Source organism: Oncorhynchus tshawytscha, unplaced genomic scaffold (assembly GCF_018296145.1).
Source record: "Oncorhynchus tshawytscha isolate Ot180627B unplaced genomic scaffold, Otsh_v2.0 Un_contig_210_pilon_pilon, whole genome shotgun sequence".
In the NCBI taxonomy this organism is placed as follows: Eukaryota; Metazoa; Chordata; class Actinopteri; order Salmoniformes; family Salmonidae; genus Oncorhynchus; species Oncorhynchus tshawytscha.
In genome coordinates, this window is record NW_024609700.1 from 65631 (window position 1) to 88333 (window position 22703).

Below are 22703 nucleotides of genomic sequence, written 5' to 3' on the forward strand. Positions count from 1 at the left end.
GCTTGCTCATTAATGTCTTAATCGAAATTATGGATTGCCTCTTTAAAAAACAATCTGATATGGCTGACTTGCTTCAACAAATGTGGTTTCTATTGACAATTGAGATGTATAAACTAGGGCATAAGGGGGCAACAAGTGGATAAAAGGCAGTAAATTAAGCTGGATTAGCTGTTTCGCTGCCAGACAAAGCTCTGCTGATAGCCAGGTGTAGCAGTGGAAAGGTGTTGAGACTGCTATTGGGACTCTGCTGTTGGGACAGCTTTATGTAGGCCCTAACAGTTTGTGGGCCCCGTTTGTCACCGTTATTGTGCAATTAATGTATTGTTTAGTGTTGTGTTGAATAGTGGCTTTGCTGGCATGCACCCCCAATTTTTGGGGGGGTTTGCCCAACCAAGATTTACATGCAAAAATCGCCATTGAGTTCAAGTTTCCAGATTTCAACGAATGGCCACCCGAAACAACTTTTCATCCCCAACGGTTACTCTCTGCCAGGTTCCCCGCAGAAGGAAGCAAGCCACATTCGCAAATTAAGAATTGAAATGTCCCTTTGCCTCTCAACAAGATATATTTACTGTTTACTATTTATAATAGAAATAACACAAATAGTGTAATGCTTTTTTAAATGTTTAAATCATGAAATATTGTTTCAAGCAAATATCATGTTTATAATAGCTACAACATTGTTGTGGTGTAGCACTCCTGTACAGTAGGTGGCGCATATGATCACATGAAAGTGATGAGGAACAGGAAAAAATGATCTCAACCGCAAGCTAACGTTACAAACAAAGCTAGCTAGCTATCGATGTTCAGTCTCTGATATTATTGTATTTGTTTTACTAGATTGCTAGATAACTATATTTCGTCATAATATAGAAAACATAAAGACTGTTTTCATATTGAAAAGGGGCCAAAAGCGTCGGGGGACAATGTCGGGTTCCGTGGTCGAGTTCCAGGCGCAGATAGCCTCAATCATGGAGGTGCTAGCCAACGCGGCTGTAGCCGAAATCTGCAAAATTGTTGACGATGGCTATGCCGTTGTACACCTGGAGATGTCCCAAAGCCACAAGGACAACGAATTTCTCCGGAGGAAAATGAAATTGATGGAACTTCAGATCTTGAGGTTTCGAGCGGAGAGAACAAAGTCTTCAGAGGGGTCCGTCCACAACCGCTTCCATGGAATACGCCTCCTAAACAGACACAACCATCGAGAGACGGCAACGACAGGTTGATGATGAATTTGACAGTGTGCACATAGACTAAATTACATGAGTCTTCAATTGATCCCATCCATCAATTGTGTTTTACAAAGTTTAAAGCAAGCATAATACATCCATGATGTATGTAAAGTCAAAACATTTAGCGCCCAGCTGTATTATTGACATTCCATATATGACGTTTCATGCTTACTTTGTACTGTCAATACAGCTAGGGTCCCTCTAGCTCTATATACACATTACACACGTCATGAACGTATTATGCTTGCCATGTTCTTTGTGAAACACCATTGATGGATGGGGCCAAATTAACCTCCCCTTTATTTCCAGGACCTACTTGGCAAAGCAGAGCCAGACTTTCCAACAGGAGTTTTGGGAACAGCAGCATTCAAAGAGACAGACAGCCCATAGACGTGGACCAAGAGGATGTCTCTCCATCAAAGCATATGGATGCTACAAGTGATGAGGTACAGTTGAAGTTGGAAGTTTACATACACTTATGTTGGAGTCATTAAAACTTGTTTTTCAACGACTCCACACATTTCTTGTTAACAAACTATAGTTTTGGCAAGTCGGTTAGGACATCTATTTTGTGCATGACACAAGTAATTTTTCCAACAATTGTTTACAGATTATTTCACTTATAATTCACTGTATCACAATTCCAGTGGGTCAGAAGTTTACATACACTAAGTTGACTGTGCCTTTAAACAGCTTGGAAAACTAAAAAAAATTGAGGTCATGGCTTTAGAAGCTTCTGATAGGCTAATTGACATCATTTGAGTCAATTGGAGGTGTACCTGGCCTACCTTCAAACTCAGTGCCTCTTTGCTTGACATCATGGGAAAATCGAAAGAAATCAGCCAAGACCTCAGAATTTTTTTTGTAGACCTCAACATGTCTGGTTCATCCTTGGGAGCAATTTCCAAATGCCTGAAGGTACCACGTTCATCTGTACAAACAATAGTACGCAAGTATAAACACCATGGGACCATGCAGCCGTCATACCACTCAGGAAGGAGACGCGTTCTGTCTCCTAGAGATGAACGTACTTTGGTGTGAAAAGTGCAACTGCACATTGGACAAAGGTCATACTTTTTGGAGAAATAATCTCTGGTCTGATGTAACAAAAATAGAACTGTTTGGCCATAATGACCATCGTTATGTTTGGAGGAGAAGAAAAAGGGGGAGGCTTGCAAACCAAAGAACACCATCCCAACCGTGAAGCACGGGGGTGGCAGCAGCATGTTGTGGTGGTGCTTTGCTGCAGGAGGGACTGGTGCACTTCACAAAATAGATGGCTTCATGAGGAGGGGAAATTATGTGGATATATTGAAGCAACAACTCAAGACATCAGTCAGGAATTTAACCTGTTTTGGAGACTGGTTAATGTTTGTAATTTTGGATGACTGATGTGCCCAAAGTAAACCTTAACATTCTTAAAATTAAGTGGTGATCCGAATTTTTACTTGGATTAAATGTCAGGAATTGTGAAACTGAGGTTAAATGTATTTGGCTACAGTGTATGTGAACTTCTGGTGTATGTGAAGTCCCAATTTTAACAGACGATTTCAAACGGTCACAGACTTGTCTGTTTTAGTCTCGCACACCAGACACTTCCGCCTGGGGATGAGGTTATGTCTGTATAGACGTGTATATCAGCACATTCTAACCAGTGATTTAGTGGTAAAAATAGGTGGGTAAACTCTTATCACCTATACTTTCCCCTATACTTTCCCCTATACTTTCAATGCATTTTTGCACTAAAGGTTTGTAAACGCATGTGTAAAATACAGAAGTTTTGTTTAGTTGGAGTTTACCCTCCACTACACCACTGATTATAACACAATAACAACAAGACAACTACTATGAATTTCACTAAATCCCATGTCATGCCCATATCTCCATTCAGTAGATAGTGTATGCTCTGTCTCACTCACTCATCTCTCCCACTTAACCCCATCAGCAGTCAGCAGAGACAGAGGAAGGGCAACCAGACCTGCTGATCATCAAGGTGGAGGGAGAAGCAGATGACCATCACTCTAGGATCAGCCACCCAGCTAGAACAGTGGAGGGCAGCAGAGAACTAACCACCCAACCGGCTGCAGCCACCACAGAGGACTCCGCCTTCCAGCTCAGTGGCACCAGAGGCAACAACAACTACAACAACACCGCTATGGAGGTCAGTGGATCTGACGCCGTTCTCCTCCAGTCAGAAACAGGGACTGTGAACCAGGGACCCCAGCAACACACAGAATTTGAACTCCATAGCAGAGACACATAGTCTGGACACAAAGTGTGACATGAACAGGGACCTCAATCTCCTCATCAGCATGCTTCAGTTCAGCTGGTGCCTAGCCGAACCGTACGAGTGTGCTTGCATACTCCCTTAAAAGACCTTCACTTAAAAAACAAGAAAAATACGGCAATTGTACTGTTTGTCCATTTTTAAACATCGTCGCCAGTCTATACCTCCTCAAAATGGTCCGAATGAATCTAAGATAACTCAAGAAATCTTAATTTCAATTTGCAATTTTACATCTAACTAAGATGTTTGGTGCTGTAGTTTTCAATGAAAAAATGTGCATGAAAACGAGTCGTCTCTTGAATGACAACAATTACTTTATTGAAGAATCCCTATTGTTGACCAATCACCAACGAAGGGGCGTAGACTTCCGCTCTGAACTTCAGCATGCCTCCAGAAAAAAAATTCTGTGCCCGAACAGCTGAAAAAAACCGAAAGTCCAAAACGAACAAAATTCTCACATAATGTTGTCATAATACATGCACGATCTCGACCGAACTGTTTTCGACTGGGAAGCATGCAGACGCCTTAAGAGACTCTTTAAATACAGCCACCCATCTTGACACAGGAAATGTAGGCGAGGCCAACAAAGCTAGTTATTAAGCCTCCGTAGACACTCTGAAATACCAGGAAGAGGAGCTCAACAACCAGCTCATACCTCACTTCCTGTCAGCCATTTTAGACCAAGCTCCACAACTTCCTCTTACTCGAGTAATCTTGCCACCGATATTAGACCTGGCAATGTAGAACGACCTTACGGTTGCCCGAACTGCCATAGGAAGTTTGTCCAAGAGTGACTTGCCGCGGCATGCAGTCATCCACACCAGAAAGCGGACATTCTCCTGCACCCTGTGTGAGAAGAGCTTTGTGTGCGCCAGCCATCTCCAAATGCACCAGAACGTCCACAGTTGTGGTGAAGCCCTTCATTGTGCACATTGTGGGCGCAGGTTCTCCCACTCCAGCAATCTGAAAAGACATCAGAAGCTTCATCATTGAGAACTGACACCGATAGGGCTGTGACTGTCAAGGAATTTTGGATGACGGTAATTGGTTATAACTGTTTGAATTGCAAAATACTCACATTTTCTTCTCAGCTCCTGAATAGTTTCAGCAAGGAGCAACAACAACTTGGAGAGTCCATGTTACAGCAGAAACCATGGAGATCCTATTATATTACTAGAGGGGCTATGTCATAAACACTCAGTTCTAGAATGGAGTGAGAATGGCAGCCATTGTGGTCAGGGAGAAATCCAATCCGGTCTAATTGGAACGGATGGCAGTAGAGGCAGAGGTGATGCATTTCCTGCTTTTATGAATTATAAAAGTAAGACATGTGATATATCAGAAATATAATGATTGTTAACATAATATATTGTCATGAAATTATAAATACAGTTTATACAGGTTTTATACACATTTTCTGTATAAATAGTCTCTAAAATATATATAAACAGACCATAAATGTCTCACTGTTTGTTTTCTTGGAAAGCTGTGAATGTTGTAATATGATACAATATCAGTACTTATTGCATTTACAACTTGTATAAGACCTATCATCTGCTGTTTTCAGCCAGTATATGGCTGTGGATTGACTGCACTGTTTGTATGGAATGTTGGCATATTGGCAGTTCATTTGAACAATTATTGGAAATCATTCAACTTAAACTGGCTAGCTAGCTAATAAATATCGCAGCACACTGGCTGACCGTGGTTGACAAACTCCCTGAACAAAATGGCTGACCTTTTATACTGTTATAAGACCTTTCATGTCCATTCTTGTGTTCTAATTCCTAATTCTATGGCAGAAACGGACTCAACTACACAAATACCCGGCCTTCCCGTTTTCAGTCAGCTGTTGGTTCCCAATAGAAATATCATTATTATATACATTACCAGTCAAAAGTTTGGACACATCTTCTCATTCAAGGGTTTTTCTTTATTTTACTATATTCTACATTGTAGAATAATAGTGTAGACATCAAAACTATGAAATAACACACATGGAATCATGTAGTAATCAACGTGTTCAACAAATCAAAATATGTTATATTTGAGATTCTTCAAAGTAGCCACCTTGATGACACACTTGTCATTCTCTCAAACAGCTTCACATGGAATGTTTTTTCAACAGTCTTGAAGGAGTTCCCACATATGCTGAGCACTTGTTGGCTGCTTTCCCTTCACTCTGCAGTCCAACTCACCCCAAACCATCTTTATTGGGTTGAGGTCAGGTGATTGTGGGGGCCAGGTCATCTGATGCAGCACTCCATAACTCTCCATGATGAAAGGGCCCTTACACAGCCTGGAGGTGTGTTGGGTCATTGTCCTGTTGAAAAACAAATGATAGTCCCACTAAGCGCAAGCCAGATGGGATGGCGTATAGCTGCAAAATGCTATGGTAGCCATGCTGGTTAAGTGTGCTTTGAATTCTAAATAAATCACAGACTGTGTCACCTGCAAAGCACCATCACACCTCCTCCTCCATGCTTCACTGTGGGAACCAGATCATCAAATTTGGACTCATCGGACCAAAGGACAGATTTCCATCCGTCTAATTTCCATTGCTCATGTTTCTCGTCCAAGCAAGAGTCTTCTTATTATTGGTGTCCTTTAGTAGTGGTTTCTTTGCAGAAATTCAACCATGAAGGTCTGATTCACGCAGTCTCCTCTCAACAGTTGATGTTGAGATGTCTGTTACTTGAACTCTGAAGCATTTCTGAGGCTAGTAACTCTAACGAACTTCTCCTCTGCAGCAGCGGTACCTCTGGGTCTTCCTTTGCTGTGGCGTTCCATTTTTGCGACTGCACTTTCAAAGTTCTTGACATTTTCCTGATTGACTGACCTTCATGTCTTAAAGTAATAATGGACTGTCATTTCTCTTTGCTTATTTGAGCTGTTTTTGCCATAATACGGACTTGGTCTTTTACCAAATACGGCTAACTTCTGTATACCACCCCTACCTTGTTACAACACAACTGATTGGCTCAAACGCATTAAGTAGGAAAGAAATTCCACAAATGAATCTTTAACAAGGCACACCTGTCAATTGAAATGCATTCCATGTGACTACCTCATGAGAGAGAGAATGCCAAGAGTGTGCAAAGCTGTCAAGGCAAAGGGTGGCTACTTTTGATAAATATCAGATCTCAAATATATTTTGATTTGGTAAAAAAAAAAAAAAAAAGTGATGTCTTCACTATTATTCTACAATGTAGAAAATAGTTTAAAAAATAAAGAAAAACCCTTGAATGAGTGGGTGTGTCCAAACTTTTGACTGGTACTGTATAAAAACGGTTATGACGGTCTTCATCCATAGCCATCGGTTACAGGGTTATACGGTAATTGTGCCAACCTACTTCCTGGATCATGTCCCTCGCTGTTTTTGAATGGGATTCAAAAGTTATATAATCAAATTCATGAAAACGCGTACATTTAAGATATATCTTAAGTTATGGGCGGAAGGGTAGCCTAGTGGGTAGAGTGTTGGACTAGTACCCGAAAGGTTGCAAGTTTGAATCCCCGAGCTGACAAGGTGAGAGTCCAACACAAATCTGTCGTTCTGCCCCTGAACAGGCAGTTAACCCACTGTTCCTAGGCCGTCATTGAAAATAAGAATTTGTTCTTAACTGACTTGCCTAGTAAAATAAAGGTAAAATAAAAAATAAATAAATAAACTGGATGGTTCGAGCCCTGAATGCTGATTGGCTGACAGCCTTAGTATATGAATTTGTATACCACGGGTATGACAAAACATATTTATTTTTACTGCTCTAATTTAGTTGATAACTTAGCACTCTGCATTGCGTCTTGGTAAGAACAGCCATTAGCCGTGGTATATTTGCCACATACCACACCCCCTCAGGGTTTATTGCTTAATTATATTTGTATTAGTGGATTAATTTACTTCTAGCCAATGTATTTTATGATGGTTTAAGCAAAATACAGAAGGTGGAGTTTACCCTCCACTACACCACTGATTATAACACAATAACAACAAGACAACTACTATGAATTTCACTAAATCCCATGTCATGCCCATATCTCCATTCAGTAGATTGTGTATGCTCTGTCTCACTCACTCATCTCTCCCACTTAACCCCATCAGCAGTCAGCAGAGACAGAGGAAGGGGAACCAGACCTGCTGATCATCAAGGATGAGGGGGAAGCAGATGACCAGGACTCTAGGATCAGCCACCCAGCCAGAACAGTGGAGGGCAGCAGGGAACTAACCACCCAACTGGCTGCAGCCACCACAGAGGACTGCGCCTTCCAGCCCAGAGGCAACATCTACAACAACAACAACTACAACAACACCGCTATGGAGGTCAGTGGATCTGACGCCGTCCTCCTCCAATCAGAAACAGGGACTGTGAACCAGGGACCCCAGCAGCACACAGGATTTGAACCCAAAGCAGAGAGACCGAGTCTGGACACAAAGTGTGACATGAATGGGGACCTCAATCTCCTAAGAGATTCTTTAAACCAGGTGTGGAGAGAGGTAGTAGTGACTGATGATGGCGCCTCTGCTGCTCACACTAAAGTAATGGACCTAGGGAGTGGCCCAGTGGGCCTAGAAACACAGACTAGCTCAGACATAGAAATGAGAAGTGTAGGGTTAGAAAACCACAGGTTTTCCCCCAAGTCGTTCCATTCTTCATCAGAACATGTGATAGTGATTGACTCTGTATCCACTGGCCAGCAGGTAGATAGAGGTTTCGAATGGGGTCAGGTGGGTACAACTACTACACCACAGGACAATGGGACTGGAAATAAGCAGGGAGTGGGAGGGTTTAACAGAAATGCACCAATGATTCGCCCCAAATCGATGAGCGACAACACAACACTTTTGGTAGCACCTGGTTTCCATCCTCCAGAGAAAAATACAGGCATGCATCTTGACACAGGAAATGCAAGTGAGGCCAACAAAGATAGTTGGTCTTCATTGGCAAGCTTCCATAGACACTCTGAAATACCAGGAAGAGGAGTTCAACAACCAGTTCCTGCCTCACTTCCTGACGGTTATTTTAGACCAAGCGCCACAACTTTCTCTCACTCCAGTAATTTCGCCTCACACTTTAGACCTGGCACTGTAGAACGACCATACGGTTGCCCGAGCTGCAATAAAAAGTTTCTCCACGAGAGCGACTTACGGCATCACATGACCATCCACACCAGAAAGCGGGCGTTCGCCTGCATGTTGTGTGAGAAGAGCTTTGTGTCCCCCAGCAAGCTCCAAGTGCACCAGAACGTCCACACTGGGGAGAAGCCCTTCAGTTGTGCACAGTGCGGGCGCAGGTTCTCCCACTCCAGCAATCTGAAAAGACATCAGAAGCTTCATCATTGAGAACTGACATGGAACAAGAGATTCCTATGTAAAAAAAAGCTATGGATTAGCATTATGTCAGTTCGTTTTATAGCAACACGCTGTGAAAGTCCTGCCTACTTCCTGGATCATGTACCTTGCTTTTTTTTTATGGGATTCAAGAGTAAATAATCAAATTCGTGAAAACGCTGTCATTTGATATACAGTTGGGTCCAAAAGTATTTGGACAGTGACACATGTTGTTGTTTTGTCTCTGTACTCCAGCACTTTGGTCATATTTATGATTTTTATGCCGAAAACTCTCACTCGTCATTATTCACGATTCATTCATGATTATCTGCAATCATGGTAGCATCCATATTAATGTGGACGTGTTTAGAAACACATTCTATTCTTATTTACAATAAAAGTGACTCCAGAATGACACAATACATGATGTACCATTCACAGCTTCTACCCTCAAGCCATTAGACTGCTAAACTGTTCATCAAACGGCTACCCAGACAATTTGCATTGACCCCCTTTTTTACACTGCTGCTACTCGCTGTTTATCTATGCATAGTCACTTTACCCCTAACTACATGTACATATTACCTTGACTAACCTGTACCCCCCTGTATATAGCATTGTTATTGTTATTTTATTGTGTTACTTTTTAAAATTTGATTTGATTTATTTTGTGCAAATATTTTCTTACTTAAAAATAAATTCTGCATCGTTGGTTAAGGGCTTCTAAGTAAGGATTTCACGGTAATGTCTACTACACCTGTTGTATTCGGCGCATATGACAAATACAATTGGATTTGATTTCTATTGGGTACAAAATTATCTGTAAAACAACCAAAACAAAATGCAAATGCATCCAACAAGTAGAGTCACACGTTTGATGAAGGTAGGAATATCGCACAAATATGATGAATGGTTCATTTGATAGAAGACAACCTATCTTGACATTGTCAAGTCTTGAAATCTGGCACGAATCCCAGACTTGTTTTGTGATCAAAAAGTCGTATTTCTCTTAATTTCCAATGTAGTGAGAGGGGTTTTATCGCAATGGTACATCATACCGGCCAAATTTCTACCTTCTTGAACGGCAATAGCTCCTATACCCATGAAAACCCCTTACCCCTGGTATCAATAGAGCATCGCTCACACAAAAACAATATAACGTTCAAAATGGATGAATCTTTCCTGTAAAGTTTCCAGTCTGTAATTTAACCTCCTAGTCATTGTATCAGTTCAAACTCAAAGTGCTGGAGTACAGAGCCAAAAGCACAACCAAACATGTTCCCTGTCCAAATACCTTTGGACCTCACTATAAGCAGGCAACAGTGTGTGAATCATGTTGGACATATTGGAATCAGAATCAAATAGATTTACACCAAAACAGTCTTTATGGGCAGCAGTGTTTTACATGATTCTAAACAAATGATCTAATTTACTCAATTCATACATTAACCACCATCAAATGATATTATTGCACCTATATTGGATTTTGGACACCATATTGGATTTGAGGTCAAATCTAGGGTGCCCCCCAAAATAATCTGTGGTTTAATTACATGAGTAGGGGCATAAGATACAAAATCCTTCAAGGAACCTTGGACCCAAAATGTTTAATTTTGATGTCTAAGCCCACTTGTTGTCTTTAGAGCTGATTACAATAGCCACAACAACAACAACAACGTGTAACTATGTATTTTTATCAGGCAGGACCAAACAGGGCTGAATGAGAGCAATGACTTGGGAAGTTGTCTATTATTCAGCTACCAAAAAGTATACATTCGTCATAAATATTAATAGTTGATATTTCCACCTATTGTATCTCTGTGTTTACAGGTCTATATTTCCAAGATACATTAAGATATCCTGATGCTGTTTGCCTGTGTATGTGGGGCAGACCGCAAATATTGGGTTACATATGGTTATGTGGGAATGCCACTTCCAGCCAGGCATTATTGTGCACTTTTCTTAGTTTAGGGCGTTTGTCACAATATCTATCAATTAACCACTTCTTCAGCAAAATAATTTTACACAATCATCCATTTGAATAAATGACAGCCATTATAGATGTGGAAAAAAACATGTTTTGTAATAGCTCGGGTACAACGTTGTTGTGATGGAGCACTCCTGTACAGTAGGTGGCGGTGTTAAACTTTAATTGCACAGTCCAGCATAATGATGAAAAGGAAAGAATCACCGGCTACAAACAAAGCTAGCGATGTTTCGTTTCTGATAGGATTGCCTTCATTTTAATAGCAAACTATATCCTGTAGATGATTATAATATTATAGAAAACATAAAGACTGTTTTCATATTGAAAAGGGGCCAAAAGCGTCGGGGGACAATGTCGGGTTCCGTGGTCGAGTTCCAGGCGCAGATAGCCTCAATCATGGAGGTGCTAGCCAACGCGGCTGTAGCCGAAATCTGCAAAGTTGTTGACGATGGCTATGCTGTTGTGCACCTGAAGATGTCCCAAAGCCACAAGGAGAACGAATTTCTCCGGAGGAAAATGAAATTGATGGAACTTCAGATCGCCAGGTTTCGATCGGAGAGAACAAAGTCTTCAGAGGGGTCCGTCCACAACCGCTTCCATGGAATACGCCTCCTAAACAGACACAACCATCGAGAAACTGCAACGACAGGTTGGTGATGATAAATGATTACCGTGTACACAAAGAACATCTTAGAATCAACATTATTGAAAATAATATAATTATTATAATACTTATTTTAGAAATCCTTAGCCCTTCTTGAAGGCGCAGAAGGCCCATTGTCACCCACTGTGTATGTGGTAGCACTAATTTGTAGAGTGGCTCTATTGTTCCTCACAACATGATTTTTTTCACTATCCTTAAAGTCTAAATAATCCCTATGTTGTACTGAAATATGAACACAGAAATACATTAGAGCAGGTGCTGTAAATGTTTTGTACACTCAGTGTATGCCGTGCTTACTTTGTACTGTCAACACAGCTAGGATCATTCCAGCTCTATAGACACATTATAATACGTCATACAAGTATTATGATCCCCTTGTTCTTTGTAAAAACACCATTGATGGATGGGGTCATATGGAAGATGATCATCATTTTGTTAACATCATAGTTATTCATTATTATTATTTTTTTTACCTCCCCCTTTATTTCCAGGACCTACTTGGCAAAGCAGAGCCAGACTTTCCAACAGGAGTTTTGGGAACAGCAGCATTCAAAGAGACAGACAGCCCATAGACGTGGACCAAGACGATGTCTCTCCATCAAAGCATATGGATGCTACAAGTGATGAGGTAAGTTCCAATTTTAACAGACAATTTTAGACTGTCACAGACTTATGTCTGTTTTAGTCTCGGACACCAGAACGCTTTGCCTGGGAATGAGGTCATGTCTGTATAGCTATGTATGTCAGCACATTCTAACACAATAACAAGGCAACTACTATGGCTTTCACTAAATCCCATGTCATGCCCATATCTCCATTCAGTAGATTGTGTATGCTCTGTCTCACTCACTCATCTCTCCCACTTAACCCCATCAGCAGTCAGCAGAGACAGAGGAAGGGGAACCAGACCTGCTGATCATCAAGGATGAGGGAGTCGCAGACGACCAGAAATCTAGGTCCAGCCACCCAGCCAGAACAGTGGAGGGCAGCAGAGAACTAACCACCCAACCGGCTGCAGCGACCAGCAAGGATCCCGCCTTCCAGCTCAGTGGCCCCAGAGGCAACAACAACTACAACAACACCGCTATGGAGGTCAGTGGATCTGACGCCGTCCTCCTCCAATCAGAAACAGGGAATGTGTACCAGGGACCACAGCAGTACACAGGATTTGAACCCAAAGCAGAGAGTCAGAGTCTGGACACTAAGTGTGACATGTACGGGGGCCTCAATCTCCTAAGAGATTCTTTAAACCAGGTGTGGAGAGAGGTAGTAGTGACTGATGATGGCGCCTCTGCTGCTCACACTAAAGTAATGGACCTAGGGAGTGGCTCAGTGGACCCAGAAACACAGACTAGCTCAACCATGGAAATGAGAAGTGTAGGGTTAGAAAACCACAGGTTTTCCCCCAAGTCATTCCATTCTTCATCAGAAAATGTGATAGTGATTGACTCTGTATCCAGTGTGCAGCAGGTAGATAGAGATTTTGAGTGGGGTCAGGTGAGTACAGCTACTACACCAGATGACAATGGGTCTGGAAATAAGCAGGGAGTGGGAGTGTTTAACAGAAACGCACCAATGATTCACACCGAATCAATGAGAGACAACATGACGCAATTGGTTTCACCCGGCTTCCGGCCCTCAGAGATAAATACAGAAATGCATCTTGGCACAGGTGAGGCCAACAAAGATAGTTGGTGTTCGTTGGCAAGCCTCCAGAGACACTCTGAAATACCAGGAATAAGAGTTCAACAACCAGCTCATACCTCACTTCCTGTCTGCCATTTTAGACCAAGCGCCACAACTTCCTCTCACTCCAGTAATCTCGCCACAGATGTTTCACCTGGCACTGTAGAGCGACCGTACGGTTGCCCAAGCTGCCATAAGACGTTTGTCCACGAGAGTGACTTGCGGCGGCATGCAGTCATCCACACCAGAAAGCGGACATTCTCCTGCACGTTGTGTGAGAAGAGCTTTGTGTGCGCCAGCCATCTCCAAGTTCACCAGAACGTCCACACTGGGGAGAAGCCCTTCAGTTGTGCACAGTGCGGGCGCAGGTTCTCCCACTCCAGCAATCTGAATAGACATCAGAAGCTTCATCATTGAGAAGCGACACAGAATCAAGAGATTCCTATGTAAAAAAAAGCTATGGATTAGCATTATGTCAGTTCGTTTTATAGCAATACGCTATGAAAGTCCTGCCTACTTCCTGGATCACATCCCTTGCTGTTTTTGAATGGGTTTTAAGAGTATATAATAAAATTCATGAAAACAGTCTTAAGATATATGTGCAGTTATATTTGTATTAATGGAATAATTTACTTCTGTCCAATGTCTTTATGAAGGTTTTTGTGCAAAATACAAAAGTTGGAGTTTACCCTCCACTACAGCACTGATTACAACACAATAACAACAAGACAACTACTATGAATTTCCCAAAATCCCATGTCATGCCCATATCTCCATTCAGTAGATAGTGTATGCTCTGTCTCACTCACTCATCTCTCCCACTTAACCCCATCAGCAGTCAGCAGAGACAGAGGAAGGGCAACCAGACCTGCTGATCATCAAGGTGGAGGGAGAAGCAGATGACCAGGACTCTAGGATCAGCCACCCAGCCAGAACAGTGGAGGGCAGCAGAGAACTAACCACCCAACTGGCTGCAGCCACCACAGAGGACACCACCTTCCAGTCTAGTGGCCCCAGAGGCAACAACAATTACAACAACATCGCTATGGAGGTCAGTGGATCTGACGTCGTCTTCCAATCAGAAACAGGGAATGTGAACCAGGGACTCCAGCAGTACACAGGATTTGAACCCAGAGCAGAGAGACCGAGTCTGGACACTAAGTGTGACATGTACGGGGGCCTCAATCTCCTAAGAGATTCTTTAAACCAGGTGTGCAGAGAGGTAGTAGGGACGGATGATGGCGCCTCTGCTGCTCACACTAAAGTAATGGACCTAGGGAGTGGCCCAGTGGGCCTAGAAACACAGACTAGCTCAGACATAGAAATGAGAAGTGTAGGGTTAGAAAACCACAGGTTTTCCCCCAAGTCGTTCCATTCTTCATCAGAACATGTGATAGTGATTGACTCTGTATCCAGTGGACAGCAGGTAGATAGAGATTTTGAGTGGGGTCAGGTGGGTACAGCTTCTACACAGGTCAATGGGACTGGAAATACGCAGGGAGAGGGAGTGTTTGAGAGGAACGCACCTACGATGGCAAGCCTCCATAGACACTTTGAAATACCAGGAAGAGGAGTTCAACAACCAGCTCATACCTCACTTCCGGTCGGCCATTTTAGACAAAGCGCCACAACTTCGTCTCACTCGAGTAATCTTGCCACACACGTTAGACCGGACACCATAGAGCGATTGTACGGTTGCCTGAGCTGCCATAAGAAGTTTGTCCACGAGAGTGACTTGCGGCAGCATGTGGTCGTCCACAACAGAAAGCGGGCGTTCGCCTGCAACTTGTGTGAGAAGAGCTTTATGTCCCGCACCGATCTCCAAATGCACCTGAATGTCCACACTGGGGAGAAGCCCTTCAGTTGTGCACATTGCGGGCGCAGGTTCTCCCACTCCAGCAATCTGAAAAGACATCAGAAGCTTCATCATTGAGAAATTGGACAGAAGCAAGAGATTCCTATTGAAAAAAGCTGTTCTAGCAATATTATGAGTTCAAACTTGATTTGTTCTACAGTGCATTTATGGAAGTATTCAATCTATACACACTACCCCATAATGACAATACAAAACAGGTTATACATTTTTGTATGTATATATGTATATATGTGTATATATATGTATATATGTATATATACTCTGTACTTTGTTGATGCATATTTGGCAGCAATTACAGTTTAAGTGTTCTTGGGTATGACGCTACAAACTCGGGGAGTTTCTCCCATTCTTCTCTGCAGATCCTCTCAAGCTCTGTCAAGTTGGATGGGGAGTGTCGCTTCACAGCTTTTTTCAGATTTCTGCAGAGATGTTTGATCGGGTTCAAGTCCGGGCTCTGGCTGGGCTACTTAAGGACATTGAGACTTGTCTCGAAGCCACTCCTGTGTTGTCTTGGCTGTGTGCTTAGTGTCATTGTCCTGTTGGAAGGTGAACCTTCGCCCCAGTCATGTCCTAAGCGCTCTGGAGCAGGTTTTCATCAAGGATCTCTCTGTACTTCACTCTGTTCATCTTTCCCTCAACCCTGACTAGTCTCCTTGTCACTGCCACTGAAAAACATCCCCACAGCATGATGCTTCCACCAACATGCTTTCCCATAGTGATGAGCAGTGCCTGGTTTCCTCCAGATGGGATGCTTGGCATTCAGTCTAAAGAGTTCAATTTTGGTTTCATCAGACCAGAGAATCTTGTTTCTCATGGTCTGAGAGTGCCAAAAGGCAACTAATGAAAACTCCAACCGGGCTGTCATGTGCCTTTTTACTGAGTGGCTTCCATTTGGCCACTCTACCATAAAAGGCCTGATTGGTGGAGTGCTGAAAAGATGGTTGTCCTTCGGGAAAGTTCTCCCATCTCCACCGAGGAACTCTGGAGCTCTTTCAGAGTGAACATCGGGTTCTTGGTCCCCTCCCTGACCAAGGCCCTTTTCCCCCAATTTCTCAATTTGACATGGGGCGGCCAGCTCTAGGAAGACTCTTGGTGCTTCCAACTTCTTCCATTTAAGAATGATGGAGGCCACTGTGTTCTTGGGGACCTTCAATGCTGCAGAATTTCTTTGGTAGCCTTCCCCAGATTTGTGCATCAACACGAACCTTTCTCGGAGGTCTACGGACAATTCCTTCAACGTTATGGCTTGGTTTTTGCTCTGACATTCACTGTGAACTGTGTGACCTTTTATACAGACAGATGTGTGCCTTTCCAAATCATGTCCAAGAAATTGAATTTACCACAGATGGACTCCAATCAAGTTATAGAAACATCTCAAGGATGATCAATGGAAACAGGATGCACCTGAGCTCAATTTTGAGTCTCATAGCAAAAGGTCTAAATACTTACAGTACCAGTCAAAAGTTTGGACACACCTACTCATTCAAGGGTTTTTCTTTATTTTTTACTTTTTTCTACATTGTAGAATAATAGTGCAAACATCAAAACGATGAAATAATACATATGGAATCGTGTAGTAACCCAAAAAAAGTGTTAAACAAATTCAAATATATTTTATATTTGAGATTCTTCAAAGTAGCCACCATGTGGCATTCTCTCAAACAGCTTCACCTGGAATGCTTTTTCAACAGTCTTGAAGGAGTTCCCACATATGCTGAGCACTTGTTGGCTGCTTTCCCTTCACTCTGCAGTCCAGCTCATCCCAAATCATCTTTATTGGGTTGAGGTCGGGTGATTGTGGAGGCCAGGTGATCTGATGCAGCACTCTATTACTCTCCATGATCAAATGGCCCTTACACAGCCTGGAGGTGTGTTGGGTCATTGTCCTGTTGAAAAACAAATGATAGTCCCACTAAGTGCAAGCCAGATGGGATGGCGTATCGCTGCAGAATGCTGTGGTAGCCATGCTCATTAAGTGTGCCTTGAATTCTAAATAAATCACAGACTGTGTCACCAGTAAAGCACCATCACACCACCACCTCCATGCTTCACGGTGGGAACCACACATGTGGAGATCATCAAATTTGGACTCATCAGACCAAAGGACAGATTTCCACCGGTCTAATGTCTATTGCTCATGTTTCTCTGTCCAAGCAAGTCTCCTCTTCTTATTGGTGTCCTTTAGTAGTGGTTTCTTTGCAGCAATTCGACCATGAAGGACTGATTCACACAGTCTCCTCTGAACAGTTGATGTTGAGATGTGTCTGTTTCTTGAATTCTGTGAAGCATTTATTTGGGCTGCAATTTCTGAGGCTGGTAACTCTAATGAACTTATCTTCTGCAGCAGAATCTCACATATAAGATATATTTTGATTTGTTTAACACTTTTTTTTTTACTACATGATTCCATACGTGTTATTTCATAGTTTTGATGTCTTCACTATTATTTTACAATGTAGAAAATAGAACAAATAAAGAAAAACCCTGTAATTTTGTTTTTATTTATTTAACTAGGCAAGTCAGTTAAGAACAAATTCTTATTTACATTGACGGCCTACCCCTAACCCAGACGACGCTGGGCTAATTGTGCGCCGCCCTATGGGACTCCCAATCACGTCCGGTTGTGATACAGCCTGGAATCAAACCAGAGTCTGTAATGATGTGTCTAGCACTGAGATGCAGTGCGTTAGGCCGCTGCGCCACTCAGGATTCCCCATCGGGAATGAGTAGGTGTGTCCAAACTTTTGACTGGTACTGTATGTAAATAAGTTATTTCTGTTTTATTTGTATACATTTGTGAAAATGTCTCTTTGTCATTATGGAGTTGTGTGTGTAGATTGATGAGAAAAAGAGCTTGTCATCCGTTTTAGAGTAAGGCTGGAACGAAACAAAATGTGGAAAAAGGGAAGACTTTTCCAATCCACTGTATGTCTTCAGGATGTTATCCCAGGTCTCTTATGTTTTATAATACACCACGAGGTTCATATTTTACATTATCTGCATACACTTCAACCTTCTCTTATCCACTGTATGTCTTCAGGATGTTATCCCAGGTCTCTTTATAATACACCACGAGGTTCATATTTTACATTATCTGCATACACTTCAACCTTCTCTTCTTGCCCAGGGACCCCCTCCCAGGCAACCGATCATATGTTAGCCAAAAAAATGACATCTTGAATGATAATGGCAAGGAGAAATAGTAAACTTTTTATTTTATTTTTTGTAGATTCAGTATTTTGACATACCCACATTTTATCATTTGAAGAAGTTTAAACTCTAACATGGCCTACTGGCTAGCAAGTTAACTCCAAACACAATTTCGCTAAGTGCAGCTATTTAGCTGATTTTAAACAAAGGTTAGCCATGTGTTGACAGAAGTCTATGTTAAAGTAAAGAACTTACTAGCAGTCAGTGGCACTTGCCACACTGGTAGCCTATTCACAGGTGCTTTTTCAAAGCCTATGAATGCCAGTGTATTTGGCTCCAGTGAGTGTAATTTACCCAATATTAGGAAATGTGTTGACATCTTTAGAAATAAAATATTATCTCTTCTAATTCAAAATGTGTTTATTCTGTTTTTGCGAATGATATTCATAAACATTGTAAATACACTTTTTACATGTATATATAATTATATATTTATTTTTTTGCAGACCCCCCTGCAGTTTTTGTTGATCAATTCCTATAATATAATCAATAAATAATATTCTCACATTGACCCTAAAATATACAGAGAGAAAACAGGCAACATGTAAAGTGTTGGTCCCATGTTTCATGAACTGAAATAAAAGATCTCAGAAATGTTCCATATGCTCAAAAAGCTTCTCTCTCAAATGTTGTGTACAAATGTTTACATCCCTGTTAATGAGCATTTCTCTTTTGCCAAGATAATCCTGACAGGTGTGACATATCAAGAAGCTGATTATACAGCATGATCATTACACAATAGATTTTTTTGTCGATGGCCATTTGAATGCACAGAGATACCATGACGAGATCCTGAGACCCACCTCCATCACCTCGTCTTTCGGCATGATAATGCACGGCCCCATGTCACAAGGATCTGTATACAATTCCTGAAAGCTGAAAATGTCTGTTCTTCCGTAGCCTGCGTACTCGCAAGCATGTTTTGGATGGATCGACATGTACGACAGCGTGTTCCTGTTCCCTCCAATATCCAGCAACTTGAAGAGGAGTGGGACAACATTCCACAGGCCACAATCAACAGCCTGATCAACTCTATGTGAATGAAATGTCACACCAGATACTGACTGGTTTTCTGATCCACGCCTCTACATATTTTTTAAGGTACAGTGTCTGTAACCAACAGATGCATATCCATAGATTAGGGCCAAATGAATTGTTTTTAATTGAATGATTTCCTTATATGAACTGTAACTCAATTGTTGCATGTTGCGTTTTCTTTTTGTTCAGTGTATACTGTATTCAAATCAAATTGTATTTTTCACATGCGCCGAATACAACAGTTGTAGACTTTACCGTGAAATACAATGCTCTTATTCAGAGTGATTTAATAAATGACTATCTGAACTAAAAGACTAGTGCCCCATAGTACTCATTTTGTCATCATGAAATGCTTTGAGAGGCTAGTTAAGGATCATATCACCTCCACCTTACCTGACACCCTAGACCCACCTCAATTTGCATACCGCCCCAATAGATCCACAGACAATGCAATCGCCAAAGTCATCGCACTGCACACTACCCTATCCGGACAAGAGGAATACCTATGTAAGAATGTTCTTCATTGACTAGTTCAGACTTCAACACCATAGTACCCTCCAAGCTCATCATTAAGCTTGAGGCCCTGGGCCTGAACACCCTTCCCTGTGCAACTGGGACCTGGACTTCCTGAGGTAGGAAACAACACCTCCACTATGCTGATCCTCAACACAGAGGCCCCACAAGGGTGTGTGCACAGCCCCCTCCTGTACTCCCTGTTCACCCATGACTGCGTGGCCACGCACACATCGAAAGTCAATATTCAAATTTGCAGACGACACCACAGTAGTAGGCCTGATTACCAACAATGACGAGACAGACTACAGGAAGGAGTTGAGGGCCCTGGCGGAGTGGTGCCAGGAAAATAACCTCCTACTCAACGTCAACAAAACATGGACTTCAGGAGACAGCAGAGGGAGCACGCCCCTATCCACATCGACGGGACCGCAGTGGAGGAGGTGAAAAGTTCCCGGAGTACACATCACTGACATCTGAAATGGTCCACTTACACAGACAGTGTAGTGAAGAAGGCACAACAGTGCCTCTTAAACCTCAGGAGGCTGAAGAAATTTGGCTTGGCACCTGGAACCCTCAAACTTTGACAGATGCACAATAGAAAGCATCCTGTCGGGCTGTATCACCGCCAGGTACTGCATCGCCCGCAACCGCAGGGCTCTCCAGAGGGTGGTGCGGTCTGCCCAATGCATCATTAGGGGCACACAGCCTGCCCTCCAGGACACCTACAGCACCTGATGTCACAGAAAGGCCAAAAATATCATCAATATCAACCACCTGAGGCACGGCCTGTTCACCCCGCTATCATCCAGAAGGCGAAGTCAGTACAGGTGCATCAAAGCTGGGAACGAGAGACCAAAAAACAGCTTCTATCTCAAGTCCATCAGACTGTTAAATAGCCATCACTAGCCGGCTACCACCCGGTTCCTCAACCCTGCACCTTAGAGGCTACATGTACATAGACATGGAATCACTGGTCACTTTATTAAAGTGACTAGTGTTTCATTATTAATGTTTACATACTGCATATGTATATAATGTATTCTACTGTATTTTAGTCAATGCCACTCCAACATTGTTCATCCTAATATTCCTTAATTCCATTATTTTACTTTTCGATTTGTGTGTATTGTTGTGAATTGTTAGATACTACTGAACTGTTGGAGCTAGGAACACAAGCATTTCATTACACCCACAATAACATCTGCTAAATATGTGTATGTGACCAATAAAATTAGATTGTATTTAGTTAGTGCATTCATCTTAAGATAGCTAGGTCGGACAACCACATATCACAGACAAAGTAAGTACATTTTAAAAATGTTTTAGCGATCAGCAAAGTCAGAGCTAGTAGGAGGGAAAAAGTGAAGAGCGAGTGTTAGTTCATGAAAGACAATTATGGGAGATTCTGGAGCTTTTTCCACCACCATCAACAACACCAAATGATGGAATTTCTAGAGGAAGAAATGTCGCATCCCTCCAGTAGAGTTCCAGACACTTGTAGAATCTATGTCGAGGTGCATTGCAGCTGTTCTGGCAGCTTGTGGTGGCCCAACACACTATTAAGAAACGTTGTTGGTGTTTCCTTTATTTTGACAGTTACCTGTATATTCTCACATTGCGTCCAAATTAAATCAGGGAGTTGGAAGGAAAGGACATTTTCCTATTAAAAGTACAGGGAATTACCGCAGACCAATATTAGTTTTAAATGTTTTGAGGACAGAGAAGCTTCAGATTTTCTTTGTCCATGAGTTGAGTCAGTAAAGGAGCAACTTCATTCAATCCATTTGATCAATAATGTAGCCTAGTCACTTTTACCCCTGTATTACCTCAACAACCTCGAACTCAGGAACATTGAATCGGTACTGGTACTGGTACTCCTTGTATATAGCCTCGTTATTGTTTTAATTGTGTTACTATTTACTTTTTTATTTAGCAAATATTTGTATTTTTACTGTACTGTTGGGAATGGGCTCTTAAGTAAGCATTTCACTGTAAGATCTACACCTGTTGTATTTGGAGCATGTAACCAATACAATTTGATTTGATTTAGTAATAGCTGAGTTATAATACACCTGTATTTGTTTGTAGAGTTTTGTAGAGCTCATGCCCGTCGACTTAATTCCTCCCTCCTCTTTTCAGGCCAAATCTACAGTCAAAAAGGAGGACACAGAGGGGGAATAGAGTCTGGACAGACAGAGATGTGTCCCCCTGATGCTCAAAACACAGAGTGAGGGAGAACTGTAGGATCCAGGTCCAAATTGCTAGATTTCAATGGACTGTCCACCCGAAACCGCTTTTTCATCCCCAAGGGTTACTCTCCACCAGGTTCCCCAAAGAGGGAAGCCAGCCCCCTTCCCGAATTTCAACAGGCTCCACTTCTTCATCAAAATGTATAGAAAAGCAGCTGCAACAGCTGACGTCAGCCAAGAGGCAGCTCCGGTGCAGCCACTGCTTCAAGGGCTTCTCCCACAGCCACCAGCTAAAGATGCATGAGAGGGTCCACACCGGAGAGAAACCATTTCACTGTGTCTACTGTGGGAAGTCCTTCACCCAGTCCTGTCACATGAAGAAGCACCACCTCATCCACACTGGCGGAAGGCCACATGACGTTGGGTTGCCCTGAGTGTTCCAGGGTGAAGTTTCCCCAAGGCACAGATCTAGGATATGCTTCCTCTCTCCCAATCCGAACCTTGACTGGTTGTGGAAAATAAAATTAAAACTGACCTAAGATCAGCATCTAGGGGCAAATTCACACATCTCCACTTGGCGTAATGATAGGCACGTGGTGTGAAAAAACTCCTGGCCCTGGTCGTAAGGGAAAAAGCTCCACACTTCTGGGGTTTTCATATAAAAACTGGGTCCATGTGTTAACAGT

General features: G+C 42.3%; 3 protein-coding genes across 11 annotated transcripts in view; all 3 read left to right on the forward strand.

The window, feature by feature from the left end:
• The first annotated feature begins 33 nt into the window (after positions 1–33).
• LOC121845514 (gastrula zinc finger protein XlCGF53.1-like) lies at positions 34–22187 on the forward strand. 6 transcript variants are annotated; one of them, XM_042317050.1, is made up of 5 exons: positions 34–878; positions 11142–11487; positions 11994–12130; positions 12379–12594; positions 14024–15307. In XM_042317050.1, the coding sequence occupies exons 2-5, from the start codon at positions 11190–11192 to the stop codon at positions 15119–15121; spliced, it is 1749 nt and encodes a 582-aa protein (XP_042172984.1). In that variant the 5' UTR covers positions 34–878; positions 11142–11189; the 3' UTR covers positions 15122–15307. The 6 variants fall into 6 exon arrangements, with proteins under 6 accessions (XP_042172984.1, XP_042172989.1, XP_042172988.1 ...); XM_042317055.1 differs by lacking the exon at positions 34–878 and adding an exon at positions 21968–22187 and having other exon boundaries at positions 11139–11487; positions 14024–14239; XM_042317054.1 differs by lacking the exon at positions 34–878 and adding an exon at positions 19175–19465 and having other exon boundaries at positions 11139–11487; positions 14024–14239.
• Positions 871–9392, forward strand: LOC121845513 (zinc finger and BTB domain-containing protein 20-like). 4 transcript variants are annotated; one of them, XM_042317042.1, is made up of 4 exons: positions 871–1224; positions 1545–1681; positions 3184–3396; positions 7625–9391. In XM_042317042.1, the coding sequence occupies exons 1-4, from the start codon at positions 927–929 to the stop codon at positions 8861–8863; spliced, it is 1887 nt and encodes a 628-aa protein (XP_042172976.1). In that variant the 5' UTR covers positions 871–926; the 3' UTR covers positions 8864–9391. The 4 variants fall into 4 exon arrangements, with proteins under 4 accessions (XP_042172976.1, XP_042172975.1, XP_042172974.1 ...); XM_042317041.1 differs by having other exon boundaries at positions 3181–3396; positions 7628–9389; XM_042317040.1 differs by having other exon boundaries at positions 3181–3396; positions 7625–9388.
• Positions 9426–22703, forward strand: part of LOC112243848 — a 34345-nt gene continuing 21067 nt past the window's right edge. Inside the window, exon 1 of the transcript XR_006082614.1 lies at positions 9426–11141. The gene's annotated coding sequence lies outside the window, so the exon portion shown is untranslated. The remainder of the gene's footprint in view (positions 11142–22703) is intronic.